Source organism: Triturus cristatus, chromosome 10 (genome assembly GCF_964204655.1).
Source record: "Triturus cristatus chromosome 10, aTriCri1.1, whole genome shotgun sequence".
Classification (NCBI taxonomy): domain Eukaryota; kingdom Metazoa; phylum Chordata; class Amphibia; order Caudata; family Salamandridae; genus Triturus; species Triturus cristatus.
In genome coordinates this window covers 77,479,144-77,496,185 of record NC_140593.1, presented here as the reverse complement: position 1 = coordinate 77,496,185, position 17,042 = coordinate 77,479,144, and the positions used below count along the sequence as shown (strand labels likewise).

Sequence of the window (17,042 nt, the reverse complement as noted above, 5' to 3'; positions counted from 1 at the left end):
AGGATGCAGGGTAAAGATTAGAGAATATGAAGCAGTCTTTGAGTGGTAGGCTGAGAAGCAGGGTAAGAGCCGGAGTCTAGGATGCAGGGTTAAAGTTAGAGAATATGAAGCAGGCTTTAGTAGGTGAATGAGAAGCAGGGTAAGAGCTGGAGACCTTGAATCAGCGTTAAAGGTAAAGACTGTGACACGGTGATAATGTGGGAGAATGCACAGCAGGGCAGAGCTAGATGCAAGGATAAAGCTAGGGTTGAAGCGGAAATCCATTAAGCAGGGTAACAGTGGAAACATGGAAGAACGCTGAAGCTGGAGGCTTTGAGGCAGGTTTAAAGTGGGAGGCTGCCAAGCATGGTCGTAGCGGGAGTCTAGGAAGCAGGGTAATGCTGGGTACAACTAAGCAGGGCTTCAGCTAGCGACTATGACACCAGGACAACGCAGTAGTCTGTAGAGCAGGGTAAAGCTGGTGGCTATGAAGCTTTGTAAAGCACGACACTGTTAAGCATGGTAGTAGGTGGAGAAAATGGAGCAGGGTCATGGCTGGGACTGTGAAGCAAGGATAAGGCTAGACAGCCTGGCACCGGGATAATGGGTTAGAACGTAGAGCGGAAGAAAGATGGAGACAATGACGGGAGACTTTAGAGCACGCACATACATATCTGGAGACCATTTAGAGTCAGGAAAAGACACAGGCAGAGTAGGTGAGCCCAGCAGTGAATGACCCAAGAGCTCTCTGTGCAAACACGTCACAATGCATCCCACCCATTCACACCACAAACACTGACCCCAAGAGAAAAGACACCAGCTTCTCTGTTTTGGTTTTGCTTTATAAATAACTTTAAATAGTTTAAATACGTATTTCATACCAAGTATATAAAAATAGCATTTCTGTCTCCGATAAATAAATTAGAGAGGTTTCATTTACATGACAGTTAACGTGCAACGACAGGCCGAGGGCCCGCCAGCCTCTCGGTGGGGAGTGGCCCCCACGGTGGACGACATGCAGCGATAAAAAGGTCTCTTTCCCTTTCTCTCTCGGCCCGCCGGGCCGCGCGGGCCAGCGGGGGCTGGGGTCGCCTGAGGGAGCATTGTCTGCAAAATGGAGGACTATTGCTGCAGACAACAATGGCTTCCCACTTCCTGCCGCCAAAGGCCACGTGACGCTCTTCTGTCTGGGCCTCTGGGCTGCCGAATGGCGCTTTTGCAAAACACCGAGCGGCCAGCCAACCCTGAGACCCCCATCTCCAAAGAAAACACTTCCTGCATGCTTCCGCAGAGCAGCGTGTGCAATATCGAATTGCTTACCTACTTTCTATAAGCCCCCCCAGCTTCAATCTATTTGTAATTCTCTGATAGGCAGAGACAAAAACCGCAGTCATGCTGTATACGTCTGAAATGTCGAGCATGCGTCAAGTCCTGCAGAGATGTGTATCATTATACATCTATGGCTCTGTCATCTTTGTAATCAATTGTGCTGGTCACAATCTGTAAGGGGTAGTGGTCCGGAGATTGTGCCGAGTGGCCGGTGCTCCCCTCCAAGTCCCAGGAGCCCGGCAGGTTTTCAAGGCTAAGTGAACTGATGGCTCCCTGGCTGAAGCCTTCCTCCGACCTGCTCGGCAGCACCATCTGCATCGATGACGTGTCCGAGGAAGAGTAGACGGAGGGGGAGAGGGTGGCCGAGATGGACTGCAGCGGGGTCAAGGTGGCATCGGAAAGTGGCGACGAACACCTCAGATAGTCCAGCTGGTCGGCCTGGATGACCTGATAGTGTGACGGGGAGTAGCCCAGGCCCGTCGTGTAGTAAAGTTCACCATCCATGGCATTTTGGATATCGCACTCCTGTCTCGGGGGGCTGCTGCCCACTGAGGACGGGTCCATGTGCCAAATGTCAGACACGGTGGAGCCCTGGTGGTAGAGCTGTGTTTTGGTGCAAGTCACCGAATCGGGTTCCTGGTGCATATAGGGCTGATGCGTAGTCCATGACATCGAGTGTAAACCCTCCACTGGAGACCCCACCGTTGTTGCGTACGAGTATGCAGATGACTTCTGTACAGCCAGTAAATTCTCCAGGAGGTTAATGACATTTTTCATATCCCTCCCAAGCTGGGAGACCTCCTGGGTTAAGGTGTTGACCTAGCGGAGTAAACAAAAGAAGCACTGGTTAGAAGATTTTTTTTTTAGAATAAGCTCACCATAAGCATGGATGCACAAGTTTACCGGGCAAAATAAAAGCAGTTTTAATCCACCACAGACAGAACCTACCTACCCACTCCTGCAAATCACACTTCTCCAACTGCTCTGTTATCAGCCATCCCACCGTTGCCTGATCATCCATGGGTGGTTAATATTAGGACAATTCTGAGATTGCAAGGTGTGTAGGTTCCCTGGACACCCAGCTGTAATCTGGTTCTGGGACTCACAGATGTTAATTTACACTGGGGTGTTTAGTTCATTAAACCAGACTACAACAACATCTGGCCCTCTGACTTTCATTACACAAGACAAACCTCAGCAACAAAGACATCAAGGGCTGAATGCGACAACATGGTGGGACACTCACTGACTCCTGAAGTCAGCTTTTGAAGTGGTGCAACGTTGAGAAGGCAACAAGAAGATGTCTATGGCCAGTGATCAGAATGGTACCCCATCGCACAAGACTTCTACTCATCCCCCGGCAGAGCGGCATCTCCCCATTAACCTGTGGCAACCATTCCCTAGGTATACCCTTCTGAAAAAGATCTGTTCACCTGTCCCGCCCACCTCTTTGTTCATGATTCCCAAAGGTGACGTGTTCCTGTGGTCAGTCTCTTTGTTAGATAGTCAAATGGATTCAGGGAGGCCTCAGCGGGTGCTGGTTTCATGAACTGTAGAGGGCGGATGTGGAATTCTGCCTGGTTGGCACCGCAGGCTGTAGCCTGTGCCTGCTGAGGACCAGAGATCAGGGCTTTGAAGAGGTCCTTCTAGCACGAGGGGGCTTTGATGGCTTAGGAGAATGCATCGCGATACGTTGTTGTTCCTCAGGACAAGGGCTATGGGATTTCAATGCCGGCGAGCGACGAGAGTAAAGATGTGAAAGCTTGGCGCTGCACACAGGTCATCAGGTGGGGCTGGCAAGAAGCCATGTGTAGAGTGATATTGCAGCAAGCTAGGCAGGTGCCAGGGCATGCAATGTTTGCTCTTCAATGGTAGCTTAAAAGTGGCACTGGTATGTGCCAAGAGGCCGCATGCCTCACGGCTGCGGTAGGAGACAGGATGGTAACTAGCTTAAAAGAGGCCCTCGTATGTGCCAGGAGGCCGCATGCCTCATGACAGCGGTAGGAGACAGGATGGTAAGTAGCTAAAAAGAGGCCTCGTTATGTGCCGGGAGACCGCATGCCTCACGACTGCGGCAGGAGACAGGATGGTAAGTAGCTTAAAAGAGGCCCCATTATGTGCCGGGAGACCGCATGCCTCACGAAAGCGGTAGGAGACAGGATGGTAAGTAGCTTAAAAGAGGCCCTGTTATGCGCCAGGAGACCACATGCCTCATGACTGCGGTAGGAGACAGGATGGTAAGTAGCTTAAAAGAGGCCTCGTTATGTGCCGGGAGACCGCATGCCTCACGACTGTGGTAAGAGACAGGATGGTAAGTAGCTTAAAAGAGGCCCCGTTATGTGCCGGGAGACCGCATGCCTCACGACTGCGGTAGGAGACAGGATGGTAAGTAGCTAAAAAGAGGCTCCGTTATGTGCCAGGAGACCGCATGCCTCATGACAGCGGTAGGAGACAGGATGGTAAGTAGCTAAAAAGAGGCCCTGGTATGTGCCGGGAGACCGCATGTCTCACGACTGCGGTAGGAGACAGGATGGTAAGTAGCTTAAAAGAGGCCCCGTTATGTGCCGGGAGACTGCATGCCTCACGACTGCGGCAGGAGACAGGATGGGGAGTAGCTTAAAAGAGGCCTCGTTATGTGTCGGGAGACCGCATGCCTCACGACTGCGGTAGGAGACAGGATGGTAAGTAGCTAAAAAGAGGCCCTTGTATGTGCCGGGAGACCGCATACCTCACGACAGCGGTAGGAGACAGGAGGACTTCAATGGAGGTTAAAAGGATGTGACTTTATATTAGAAGTAGGAGAGAGGACTCTGTGTCATGGCTTTTCTGAAGACAGTAGTGTCCGGTGAGTCTTCAAAGTCACTGACAGTAAGTCTGGTTGGGGAGCTCTCTTTAGCCGGGGCAGAAGCCATGACCAGGAGTACGTGTTCCTAGGGTACATGCGTCTGGGGTCCAGGTGTTCCCCTATGGGTGGATGTGCGCATGTCTGGATTTTGAAGCTCCACATGGACAGAGTGACCCTTGACTGTAGGTCGAGAGATGGAATCTGCACTGCAGGGTGGAAATAGTTTAATTCTGATCCTAGGGTGTCACCACCCAGTCGATAGGTCTGAGGAGGCAGCCTTGGGGGGTGATCGCGTTTTGGACTAATAGTGGTGGAACCCTCGGTTTACCGTAGAGTGGTTCTGCTTTACTTTTGATCAGCGGGTGCTTGACAGTCAAACAGAACCGTGAGAACAAAACCACCAGTTACGACTGGCTGAAGGGTGCTCAATGAGACTGGCCTAAACATTAGCCCTTTTTGGGAATTCTGATTGCCTGGCGTTCAACCAATCAGAATTGTTATTCGTGTTCTGACCATTACTCTCTGCTGTGCTGTGATTTGGACAATGCAGCCCCTACTTACATATGAACAGAAACAATAAACACCAGCAGATATCCCAGAGACTCTACACCCATACTACAGGCACATCATTAAAGAAACAAAGACCCCATTACATTCCTTCAAAGACAATAGACATCAGTTAATGCTCATAGAAGCAATAAACACCTGCACGTACTCGCAGAGATGATAGACACGTAGTTGTAGAGACAATAAACATCAGTACGTATTTAGAGAAGCGGCAGACACCACCATCTTCCTACAGAGACTTCAGACACTAGTACATACTTACAAAATCCAAAGTCACTAGTACTTCCTTACAGAGTCAGCAGACACCAGTGCATGCTTACAGAATCCAGAGTCACCAGTACTTGATTGATTGATTGATTGAGATTGTACTTGTAGAGCGCTACTATCACTCCGCGAGGAGTATCTTGGCGCTAGCGTCATACAGTGAAGAGAATAACAGAGAGTGAGTTTCCTGAGAATAACTAAATTAGTGCAAGACAACAATCCTCCGGTGTACTATAAATCCAGGTTTTAAGGTCTTTCCTGAATGAAAGTTCGGTGTTGCACAGTTTGATCTGAGCTGGGAGTTTGTTCCAAGCTTTGGCACCCAAGAAAGCTAGGGTTCTTGCGCCTTTTAGTTTATATCTAAAGTTGGGAAGTTTAAGAAGATTAGCCGAGGAGGATCTGAGCACTCTGGTGGTGGTATATGGAGTGAAGCGTGCTGACAGAAATTTGGGGCCGACCCTCATCTTTGCCCTAAACGTAATAAGAAGAATCTTGAAGAGGATTCTTTTAGGGACCGAGAGCCAATGCAGTTTGTTCAGAGCTGCGGAGGCTGAAGACTTTCTGGGAAGTTTAAGAACCAGGCGGGCTGCGGCATGCTGTACCACCTGAAGCTTCTTAAGGACTGACTTATTGGCTCCAGCCAAGAGTGCATTACAATAGTCAATACGAGAAAGTATCAGGGCCACAGCAACAGACTTTCTTGCAGACAAAGGAAGAAACCGGAAGAATTTTTTTAGAGTTTTGATTAAACTAAAACACATCCCTGCAACAGCTTTGGTGTGGGGGAGAAAAGAGAGGGAGTTATCAAATTGGACCCCCAGATTCCTAACAACTTTCACAACCTCTGGTGGAGGGGTTGCTCCGTCGGGCCACCAATTGGACGGTTGGAAGAGAGTATCCGCCCCAATAGGGAGGATCTCTGTTTTGTCTGTATTACACTTTAAATGGTTGATCGACATCCATTGAAGAACCGCAGTCAAACAGAATTTAAAGTTCATCTCGGCTTGCGTAGAATCATTCTCCAAAGAAATAATCATTTGAGTGTCATCCGCGTATGACATAACCTCAATCCCAAAAGAATTAATCAGGGTAATAAGGGGAGCCATATAGACATTAAAGAGTAATGGGCTCAAGGAAGATCCCTGAGGGACTCCTGCAGAAATGGATCGTTCAGAGGAGAGAAAGGGGCCTAAAGTGACCGCCTGTCTCCGGGAGGTCAGGAAGGATTTGATCCATCTCAGCACCATACCAGAGATACCGCTGCATTCGAGACGTCTCAGAAGAATGTCATGAGAGATCGTGTCGAATGCAGCTGATAAATCCAAGAGAATCAAAACGGCCCTCCTGCCCCTATCCGCAATCATTTTCAAGGATTCGGAGACCTCAATAAGGGCTGACTCTGTGGAGTGTTTGGGCCGAAAACCAGCTTGACATGGATGGAGGGTATGTTGCTCCTCAAAAAATTTAGTTAACTCCTTTAAGACAAAGGTTTCCGTAATTTTGCCCAGAATTGGAAGCAGTGAAATAGGGCGCAAGTTTTCCTTACAGAGTCAGCAGACACCAGTGCATGCTTACAGAATCCAAAGTCACCAGTGCTTCTTTACAGAGTCAGCAGACACCAGTGCAAGCTAACAGAATCCAAAGTCACCAGTACTTCCTTACAGAGTCAGCAGACACCAGTGCATGCTTACAGAATCCAAAGTCACCAGTACTTCCTTACAGAGTCAGCAGACACCAGTGCAAGCTAACAGAATCCAAAGTCACCAGTACTTCCTTACAGAGTCGGCAGACACCAGTGCATACTTACAGAATCAAAAGTCACCAGTACTTCCTTACAGAGTCAGCAGACACCAGTGCATGCTTACAGAATCAAAAGTCACCAGTACTTCCTTACAGAGTCAGCAGACACCAGTGAATGCTTACAGAATCAAAAGTCGCCACTACTTCCTTACAGAGTCAGCAGACACCAGTGCATGCTTACAGAATCCAAAGTCACCAGTACTTCCTTACAGAGTCAGCAGACACCAGTGCATGCTTACAGAATCCAAAGTCACCAGTACTTCCTTACAGAGTCAGCAAACACCAGTGCATGCTTACAGAATCCAAAGTCACCATTACTTCCTTACAGTCAGCAGACACCAGTGCATGCTTACAAAATCCAAAGTCACCAGTACTTCCTTACAGAGTCAGCAGACACCAGTGCATACTTACAGAATCAAAAGTCACCAGTACTTCCTTACAGAGACATCAGACACCAGTGCATACTTACAGAATCCAAAGTCACCAGTACTTCCTTACAGAGACATCAGACACTAGTGTATGCTTACAGAATCAAAAGTCACCAGTACTTCATTACAGAGACATCAGACACTACTGCATACTTACAGAATCCAAAGTCACCATGTACATCGTTACAGAGATATCAGACACTAGTACATACATACAGAATCAAAATTCACCAGTACATTCTTACAGAGACAGCAGACACTAGTGCATACTTATAGAATCACACGTCAGTCATCAGTACATGCTTACAGAGACACCAGACATTAGTTCATATTTACAGAATCAAAATTCACCAGTACATTCTTACAGGGATATCAGACACGAGTGCATACTTACAGAAGCAAGTCCCCGGGACACACCTACAGTGACAGCAGACACTAGTACATACCTTCAGAATCAAAAGTCACCAGTACATCCTTACAGAAACATCAGCCACTAGGGCATACTTACAGAATCAAAACTCACCAGTACATACTTATAGAGACAATAGATAGCTGTAAGTATTTAGATAAACAGTAGACAGCACCATATACCTAAAGAGACTAGAGACACTAGTACATTCACAGAATCAAAGTCACCAGTACACACTTACAGAGACAATAGACACCAGTGCTTCCTTACAGAGACATCAGACACCAGTGTATGCTTACAGAATCAAAAGTCACCAGTACTTCCTTACAGAGTCAGCAGACACCAGTGCATGCTTACAGAATCCAAAGTCAGCAGTACTTCCTTACAGAGTCAGCAGACACCAGAGCATGCTTACAGAATCCAAAGTCACCAGTACTTCCTTGCAGAGTCAGCAGACACCAGAGCATGCTTACAGAATCCAAAGTCAGCAGTACTTCCTTACAGAGTCAGCATACACCAGTGCATGCTTACAGAATCCAAAGTCATCAGTACTTCCTTATAGAGATAGCAGACACTAGTACATACATACAGAATCAAAATCCACCTGTACATTCTTACAGAGACAGCAGACACCAGTGCATACTTATAGAATCACATGTCCGTCATCAGTACATGCTTACAGAGACACCAGATATTAGTTCATATTTACAGAATCAAAACTCACCAGTACATATTTATAGAGACAATAGATAGCTGTAAGTATTTAGATAAACAGTAGACACCACCCTATACCTAAAGAGACTAGAGACACTAGTACATTCTTACAGAATCAAAGTCACCAGTACACACTTACAGAGACAATAGACACCAGCACATGCTGACAGTCAAAAGTCACCAGTACACACTTACAGAGACAATAGACACCAGCACATGCTGACAGAGTCAAAAGTCACCAGTACACACTTACAGAGACAATAGACACCAGCACATGCTGACAGAGTCAAAAGTCACCAGTACACACTTACAGAGACAATAGACACCAGCACATGCTGACAGAGTCAAAAGTCACCAGTACACACTTACAGAGACAATAGACACCAGCACATGCTGACAGAGTCAAAAGTCACCAGTACACACTTACAGAGACAATAGACACCAGCACATGCTGACAGAGTCAAAAGTCACCAGTACACACTTACAGAGACAATAGACACCAGTGCTTCCTTACAAAGCAAAACAATTGCACAGACAATAACAGACCAAGATACTAATTGCAATATTTTACTTTGGCAAAACTTGTGAGCGTGTTAATTTGGGGCAATAACATATTTTTGACTGGAACTTAATAAAAGTGAGGGAGAAAGAAAAACTGCAGAAGGCTCCAATCTCTCGCGCCTATAGCAAAATGCAGGCTCTCGCAAGTGCATTAGCCTTGTGACTAATAACAGTTTTTTGTCATTGGCAGCCAGGGTGCAAATCAGTGAAGTTCAATTTTGGCTCGATATTTGCATCACTTTTTACCGACATACTCAATAGTGGAACATTTGAATTTTTGCACCAGCCGGTAGATTTTGATCTGGTCGGTCAGTGCAAATGTTTGTGCACAATTGCGGCCCACTAGTGTAAAGTTCATGTACCCTGGCCTCGGGCCCTTCCGGATGCACGAGCCGAGTGTTAGTGTCCAGCTCGGAACAGAGAAGCTAGTCTAGTATCAGAGGGCTGCAGTAGAGATAGCAGCATAGAGAGGAAGGAAAGGACAAAGACATGAGGAGAGAGAGAACATCACAGAGGAAGAGAGCTTGAAAGAGAGTCCTCAGAGCCGACAATTCAGGAAAGGGAGAGACAGAGCTCGAGAAAAGAGCAGAGGCAAACCATAGAGGAGAAAGAAACAGAGGAGCCAGGGAGCAGCCTGGAGGCATGTGAGAGGGAAGAACATAGAAGAAAGCAGGGCAGCCTAAGATGGAGCAGGTAATAAAGAGAAAGAAGAAAGAAGATAGCGAACATGAGTGAAAATATAAAGATAATTAAAGAGACAATGTGACTATGAAAACCTTACAGTAGAAGGATTAAATAAAGAGAACGAGGGGAAAGGAAAATGTGAACGAGAGAGAGAGAGAGAGAGAGAGAGAGAATGAGAGCAAACACAAAAGAAGGAAACAATAAGAACGACAGAGGAAAATAGATGGGTTTGAATCTGAAAGTAAAGGGCGGTCAGATGTAGTTTCGATCCCTTTCAATAGCAGAGGCCAAAGAATGGAACTGTGTCCCTGCTGGTCTCCAAGTAGAATCAAACCCGCTACAATTCAGCAAATCTGCAAAGAATCTTTTATCTTCTTATTGATACCTCCTCGGGTAACTGTGGGTTATTCTAGCGCCAAGAAGCTTTGGCGTACCATGCTCTTTAAAAGCGTTTCCCATATAAACCATATTGGCTCAGAACCTCTGGGTCACCTTATTTAACGTCCTGGAATGGGGAGAAACGCGAATAAAGGGCAGGCACATCACAGCTCCTTAAGGCACATTCTAGTGCCCTGTATAGATGGATGCATGGATGGATGGATGGATGGATGGATGGATGGATGGATAGATAGATAGATAGATAGATAGATAGATAGATAGATAGATAGATAGATAGATAGATAGATAGATAGATAGATAGATAGATAGATAGATAGATAGATAGATAGATAGATAGATAGATAGATAGATAGATAGATAGATAGATAGATAGATAGATAGATAGATAGATAGATAGATAGATAGATAGACGTAGAGAAAGAGACAGAAATAGAGGAAATGATAGATATAATGCTAAAAAAGGGGAGAGAAGGAGACGGAGCGAGTGAGAAACGAGGAGAGACAAAAAGAGAAATAGAGAGAGAGCGAGCACGCCAGGTGGAGTGCTGCCAATTACAGAGAGTGAAGAAGGGCAGTAAGAGAGCCCGAGGGACAGGCGGGCTGCCGGTGTCTCTCCCTAATCATGTCACTTTAGTTCGGCTGCTGTCACTGTGCCTGCAGCACTGGACGCGCACTCCAGCCGAGCGCAGCTAGAGGAGCAATCAGTGCGCTGGAAGGCACAAGTGCAGAGCCGGAGACAGGGCCGGCCCTCCTGTCAGACAGGATGGAAGGTTCCTGAACTGAGAGCCTCACCAATTAGTGACCTGCCGGCTGAGGGTCCGCGTGTCTGACGCTAGGCGTCCATCGCTGTGACAAGTCCTCGCTGGAGGGCCCTAACACACTCGGGTCCGTTCATCATGGCCCTGTGCTTCCCATGTTCAACCAGCCCCCAGTGCAGAAGGCATCATTGTCTCGTGAGATGTCCAGTGTGCTAGACATGGGCTACATTTGGGGAAACTGCAAGTCACTGAGGAGGTTGGTGGCCATCAATACTTGGGGCCCTGATTCTGCTGCAGCCCTACCACAGCTCAGAAGCGCAGGCCCATACCCTGCAATAGTTACATGTGACTGAATCCGGCCATCCCAGCTACCTTTCACACATTTTGGCCCAGTCTGATATGTTAGTGACTCAGCCCCAGCTTTAACAGCCTCTAGCAGCATGGGTGTATGCCAGTGTGTGGTAAAGGGCTTCAAACTGCTTTTGTCATACATCAAGGTGCAACATAAAATATACACAATAGAATAAACAACAATCCGGAAAAATGGATTGAAAGAAATGATTTCTTGGAGAGACTAGTCTTAAGACGTTTCCTGTTACTGACTGTGCTACTGGCCTATCAGGGGCCTCGGTGTATCTACCAAGTGACTGGTGTTCCTTCTATACTGTTTGATGCAGGGTGGAGTGGCTGTTGTGAGCGCCAAGTGGCACAATTATCTGGTGACTTGGAATTGTGCTGGTTGTGTGCCCATTGGTCTGACAAATCTGTTCTGTTGATGGATATTTAATTATTATTATGGCTGCTAATGTTGTGAGCTTGGTGATAGCTGACTCTGTGGAATATCCCTGTTGTGGTGTTGTGTTTAATGTGTTATGTGTTATTTATAGTTGAAAGCGTTGTGTGTCATTCATGATGGTTGGAGATGTGATCAGCAACGAGTTCACCACCATTTTCAACGCATCCATCACCACAGCCACCCTCCCTGAAGAAAGGTTCTCAAGAATCCATCTGCCAACCCCAGTGAACTCAAGAACTACCGTTCCCTCTCTCTGCTCCCTTTTCCTGCCAAAGTCCTTGAAAAGGTCATCAACACCCAACTCATGGAACACCTGGAGAACCACAATCTTCTGGACACCTCTCAATCTAGATTTCGCACAACCACAGGACAGAAACCGCACAGATCGCAGCCACTGATGACATCAGAGCCCTCCTTGAGCAGGGAGAAACAGAAGCCCTGATCCTCCTCGGCCTCTTAACAGACGGTATCCCACCACACCCTCATCAAGAGGCTTCCCATCATCTGAATTCAAGGCGACACCTTCAGATGGATCCCCTCCTTTCTCACTGTAAGAACCCAGAGGATCTGCCACCCCATTCCACCTTGGACCCAAAAAAGCATCATCTACAGCGTCCCTCTTGGCTCGTCCTTCAGTCCTACACTATGCAACACCTACATGACCCCTCTGGCCAACATCTTCAGGACCCATGGACTAACCATCGTATGCTGCACCAACGACGTCCAGCTCATACTCTTGCTATCAAAAGACCCCTCCACCAAGATGGCTAACTTCTGCATGTGCAAGACGAATATCACCGACTGTATGAAAGACAACTGCATACAGCTCAAGACAGACTAAACAGAAGGGCTGGGTTTTGGGAACAACACCTCCCCATAGAACAACTCCTGGTGGCTTTCGGAGCTAGGACCCTCACCCACTCCAATAGACCATGCTGGCAAACTTGGCATTATTCTGGACAGCAAGCTCATCAAGAAAATCCAGATCAGTGCAGTCTCCTCAGCCTGTTACCTCACTCTTTGCATGCTCTGTAAGATCTTCAATGCCTCCTCATCAACACCAGATGTACCGTCACTCAAGCCCTAGTCACTAGCCACCCAGACTATGGCAACGTACTCTATGTAGGAATCCCCATGCACCTCCTGAAGAGACTTAAGACCCTACAGAACTCAGCAGCCAGACTCATGCTTGACCGTGCTAAAGGAACCCACACTATCCCCCCACCTCAAGAAGCTCCACTGGTTCCCATTCAGAAAAGATGTCAATTCAAGATGCTGATTCACACCTACAAGGCCCATCACAATCATGGACCAGCATACATCACCCAAAGCTAGAACTTCCACCAACCCTCCAGACACCTGGGATCCGCCTCCCTCTCACACCCTCCTTGCATCCGCCAAAGCAACAGTGGAGGTCTCACCTTCTACTAACTGACCTCAAAGTCTTGGAATGACCCTCCACTCCACCTCCGGACCTCCTGCTCCCTGCTGGAATTCAGGAAAGGACTCAAGACCTAAATGTTCAAATAATCACTCCCGAAGCAGCAGGGTTTAAAGCACCTGGATACCCTCACGGGCGAATAGTCGCACTGTATAAGTCCTGTTTGATTGATGTTGTGTGCGCAGTGGCATCCAAGTACCAGTCGCATCTGTAATACTAGGTGCTTGTGTATACAGCTTTGTAAAGTGTACACTATTGTGAACACGCTGACGGTCTGTCCAAATTTTTTCGCCTCAGTGATGAGAACTCCCAGGGGGTGGGTAGTTCTCCTCACATTTCAGCTGGAAGGGGCACGTGTTAGACCTGGTACCATTGGCGTAGGTCTCCCTTCCATTTTTGTCATTTATATCTCCTTCAAGATTGCTGGCATTAGATGTTCTGGGCGCTGTGCCACTGCCATTCAGTGACACAGCGCAAATGCTCATTATTATAAAATAACTGATGAACCGGTGTAGTCCTAGTAGTACCACGGAACATTCTAGGGAGGTCGAATTTGGTATGCTTCCGCTCCAAATATTAACGTGCATCTGGTAGTAGTGATTGTCTTTATGTTCTGCGTGTGGAACTGCCGCTTTTGGAAAGTAGGTATCTTTTTGTCTAAGTCTTTCTGTGTGTTTCACTGGTATGTGTATTGGTTGTCTGGTTTAGAGGGACAGGGCAGGCCGGGGCCGACCTGGGTCGAATGGAGCAATCTGCCGTTGAAGTATGGGGAGGGGTGACCACTTTGATCTGAGCAGGGCTGTGCCTGGCAAGGTGAATGATGTCTCCACCTCCTGCTGGGTGTCTGATGGTGGGCCCCTGTCCCTGAAAGGGAGGATGCAGCTTCGTAAATAAAGTGACCCACGTCAACACCAAACTGGTTCTGGCCAGGTCGAGTGATTTGTGACTTTCTCAAGAACAAAGACTTTTGGGGTATAAAGATCTGAGCTGAAACCCCTTTGTGGTGTGTAAATCTGGATGCCAAGACGAACCTCTGGCCATGTAAACGAGAGGGAGAGGACTTTGAAACTTTCATCCATCCACTGAAGCAACTACCCAAGGGCCTGAATTGAGCTTGCCCCCTGCCGAAGTCTTAGGGACATTAGACTTCATTCCTCAGCAGCCCGGATTCCTATTGAGAGAAATCCTACTCACAGGTGAGGCCTCTGTCGAGAAATCCAAGGCCTCTGGATCTACTATGGGGAACGCCGCTTTTGCTTGTCTATGGAAACTACTGCTATCGCCATTGTGGGCCGCTGCAGCTGAGAAGCTGTGCCACTGAGTGCCCGCATTTGCCTTGTCTACGGAAACTATTGCTATCGCCATTGTGGGCCGCTGCAGCTGAGGAGCTGTGCCGCTGGGTGCCCGCATTTGCCTTGTCTACGGAAACTATTGCTATCGTCATTGTGGGCCGCTGCAGCTGAAGAGCTGTGCCGCTGAGTGCCTGCATAGGCCTTGCTACGAGATCCATTGTTGACGCCATTGCGGGCCGCTGCAGCTGAGGAGCTGTGCCGCTGAGGGCCTATCTTGGCCTTGCTACGAAAAACCTTGTTGTCGCTATTGTGGGCCGCTGCCACTGAGAGGCTGTGCCGCTGGGTGCCCGCAGTTGCCCTACTACGAGAATCAGAACCACCGCCACTGTGGGCCGCTGTAGCCGAGGAGCTGTGTCGCTGCAGGCCCGCGCTGGCTTTGCTACAAGAGTTCTTACTATCATTGTTTTGGGCCACCGCCATCAAGAAGCTGTGCCGCTGAGTGCCCTTCCTTACTTTGCCACAAGAATCATCGCTATCGCTATCGTTGCCCGCTGCAGCTGAAGAGCTGCTCCATTGAGTGCCCACGCTAGTCCCACATCGGGAGCCTTGTCAACTTCTGCGTGCACCGCTGGGTGCCGCTTCCACGCCAGTCCCAGGATTATCATGAGTGCACGCTGCGGATCGCCACCGCCCAAGACCTGTGGCCGCTGTGGGTCCGCCTGCCATCCCGCACCTTCCCTGAGAAGCTGTGCACCTTGCCCCTTTATATCCTAAGTACCTTGTACATTGTGCATCACTGGGTCGCATAGACCCCGACCCCGAACTAAATGTGTTCCACCCGCATGCACAAGTGTTTTCATCGCTCTTGAGACAAATCTGTAATTACGTGCATTGTGGTTCTTCGAGCATTCCTCAGTTTTGTGTTTAATCTACATAAAGATTACTATTTCTTATAACCACTTGTGGTGTCTATTTGTAGCGTCTTTCCTGCGTTATTGTGTATGGTCCTAAATGCTTCACACACTACCTCTGAGATAGGCCTGTCTGCTTGTGCTTCGTTACCACAGGGTTGAGCAGGGGTTATCAAAGGGTGTAGCCCCCTTACTCTGATTTAGGAATAAGGGTCACTATTCGACATCGGCGCCAGTCACTGTCGACTAGAGACACCCATTTCTAACACACCTAAATTGAGATTACTGAGAGACCTGTGATGAACCTGTGATGAACCTGTCATGAAACCTGCGATGAAACCTGCGATGAAACCTGTAATGAAACCTGTAATGAAACCTGTGACAAACCTTAATAAAACCTGCGATGAAACCTGTGATGAAACCGGTGGCAAACCTGTGATGAAACCTGTGATGAAACCTGTAATGAAACCTGTGGCAAACCTCTAATGAAACCTGTGATGAAACCTGTAATGAAACCTGTGGCAAACCTGTAATGAAACCTGTGATGAACATGTAATGAAACCTGTGATGAACATGTAATGAAACCTGTGATGAACCTGTGATGTGCATTATGTTGGATGCTTGAGTGAGTTCTGTTTAACGTGTCCATTTGTGTCCAGGATGTGGGGACTGGCCAATGGATGCAGTGTTGCCCTGGGTAAAAAATATCTTTAGCATGTAAGCATTAGGCAAAAATGTAATAAAATATGATGATAATGTTATTTGCATCTCCCACCAGATTAATTGTGTTTAGTCTTTTTGTAAGTGCTTCATCCTTCCCCTGCACCACTCCCCTGTGCAAACTTTCAGAGGCACATGGCTACTATGACATGTACATGACACTGCCCCAGCCCTGCCAGACTATATGAGGCACCTGGCTATTCTGGCATGTAAATGACACTGCCCCAACCCTGCCAGCCTTTTAGAGGCCCCTGGCTATTCTGACATTTCATTGGGAGGAAGAAGTACACGGACATAGGTGCATGGCGAGGGACGGACCTTGAGGCAAGTGTGACTACAGGAGTCCCTAAACCCTTCTTCCACAGGACCCTACGTTGGGTTATATATGAACCGATTTTTAGCTTAGAGGTAGACACAGATCACCCTAACAACAAGGCAATTCTTATTGCAACACTGCCTCACCAGGAGCCCGTTTGCTCGTCCTGAAGAATGCCGCAGACTCTGTAGAGCCATAAGGACGAAACATGTCAACGACGGTAACAGTGGTGATGGAGTAATAGTTCCCCTTATCCCCACGTTTTCAATTTTTTATACAAAGTAATGTGTTTGATGACTAACGCCACATTGGTTTTTGAACTCACTATTCACGCAGGCCCACTCTAAAACTTAGAAATGCCTCCCTGTCTTCAGGTGTAGGCCCGCTCGAGATCTAACCGGGTTTTTGGAGAGCAAGGTCTGTCCTATGATGAAGCATGACACCTGGTGCTGAGTGAGGACAGCCTGTTACATGTTGTTGTATGACTAGCACTCCCATTAAGTAGTGCTTTGAGGGACACAGTAATGTAACATAACCAAATATAATTCTCAGGTAGCTAGATTGTGTGTATACTGCCCCAGGCCTGCAAGTCTTTCAGTGGCACCTGGCTATTCTGACATGTAAATGGCACTGCCCCAGCCCTACCTGTCTTGGCGAGGCCCCATGCTATTCTGACATGTAATTGGCACTGCCCCAGCCCTGCCAGTCTTGGAGAGGCACCAGGCTATTCTGACATGTAAATGGCACTGCCCCAGCCCTAACTGTCTTCCAGAGGCACCTGTCTATTCTGACATATACATGACACTGCCCAAGCCCTGCCAATCTTCCA

General features: G+C 47.8%; 1 protein-coding gene across 3 annotated transcripts in view; it reads right to left on the bottom strand.

Annotated features, from left to right (window-relative positions):
- Positions 1 to 822: 822 nt before the first annotated feature.
- Positions 823 to 17,042, bottom strand: part of KCNH8 (potassium voltage-gated channel subfamily H member 8) — a 953,382-nt gene continuing 937,162 nt past the window's right edge. For all 3 annotated transcript variants that reach the window (XM_085630453.1, XM_085630455.1, XM_085630454.1), the window contains one exon: positions 823 to 2,127. In XM_085630453.1, the coding sequence (XP_085486579.1) occupies positions 1,429 to 2,127 (699 nt within the window). In that variant the 3' untranslated portion in view covers positions 823 to 1,428. The remainder of the gene's footprint in view (positions 2,128 to 17,042) is intronic.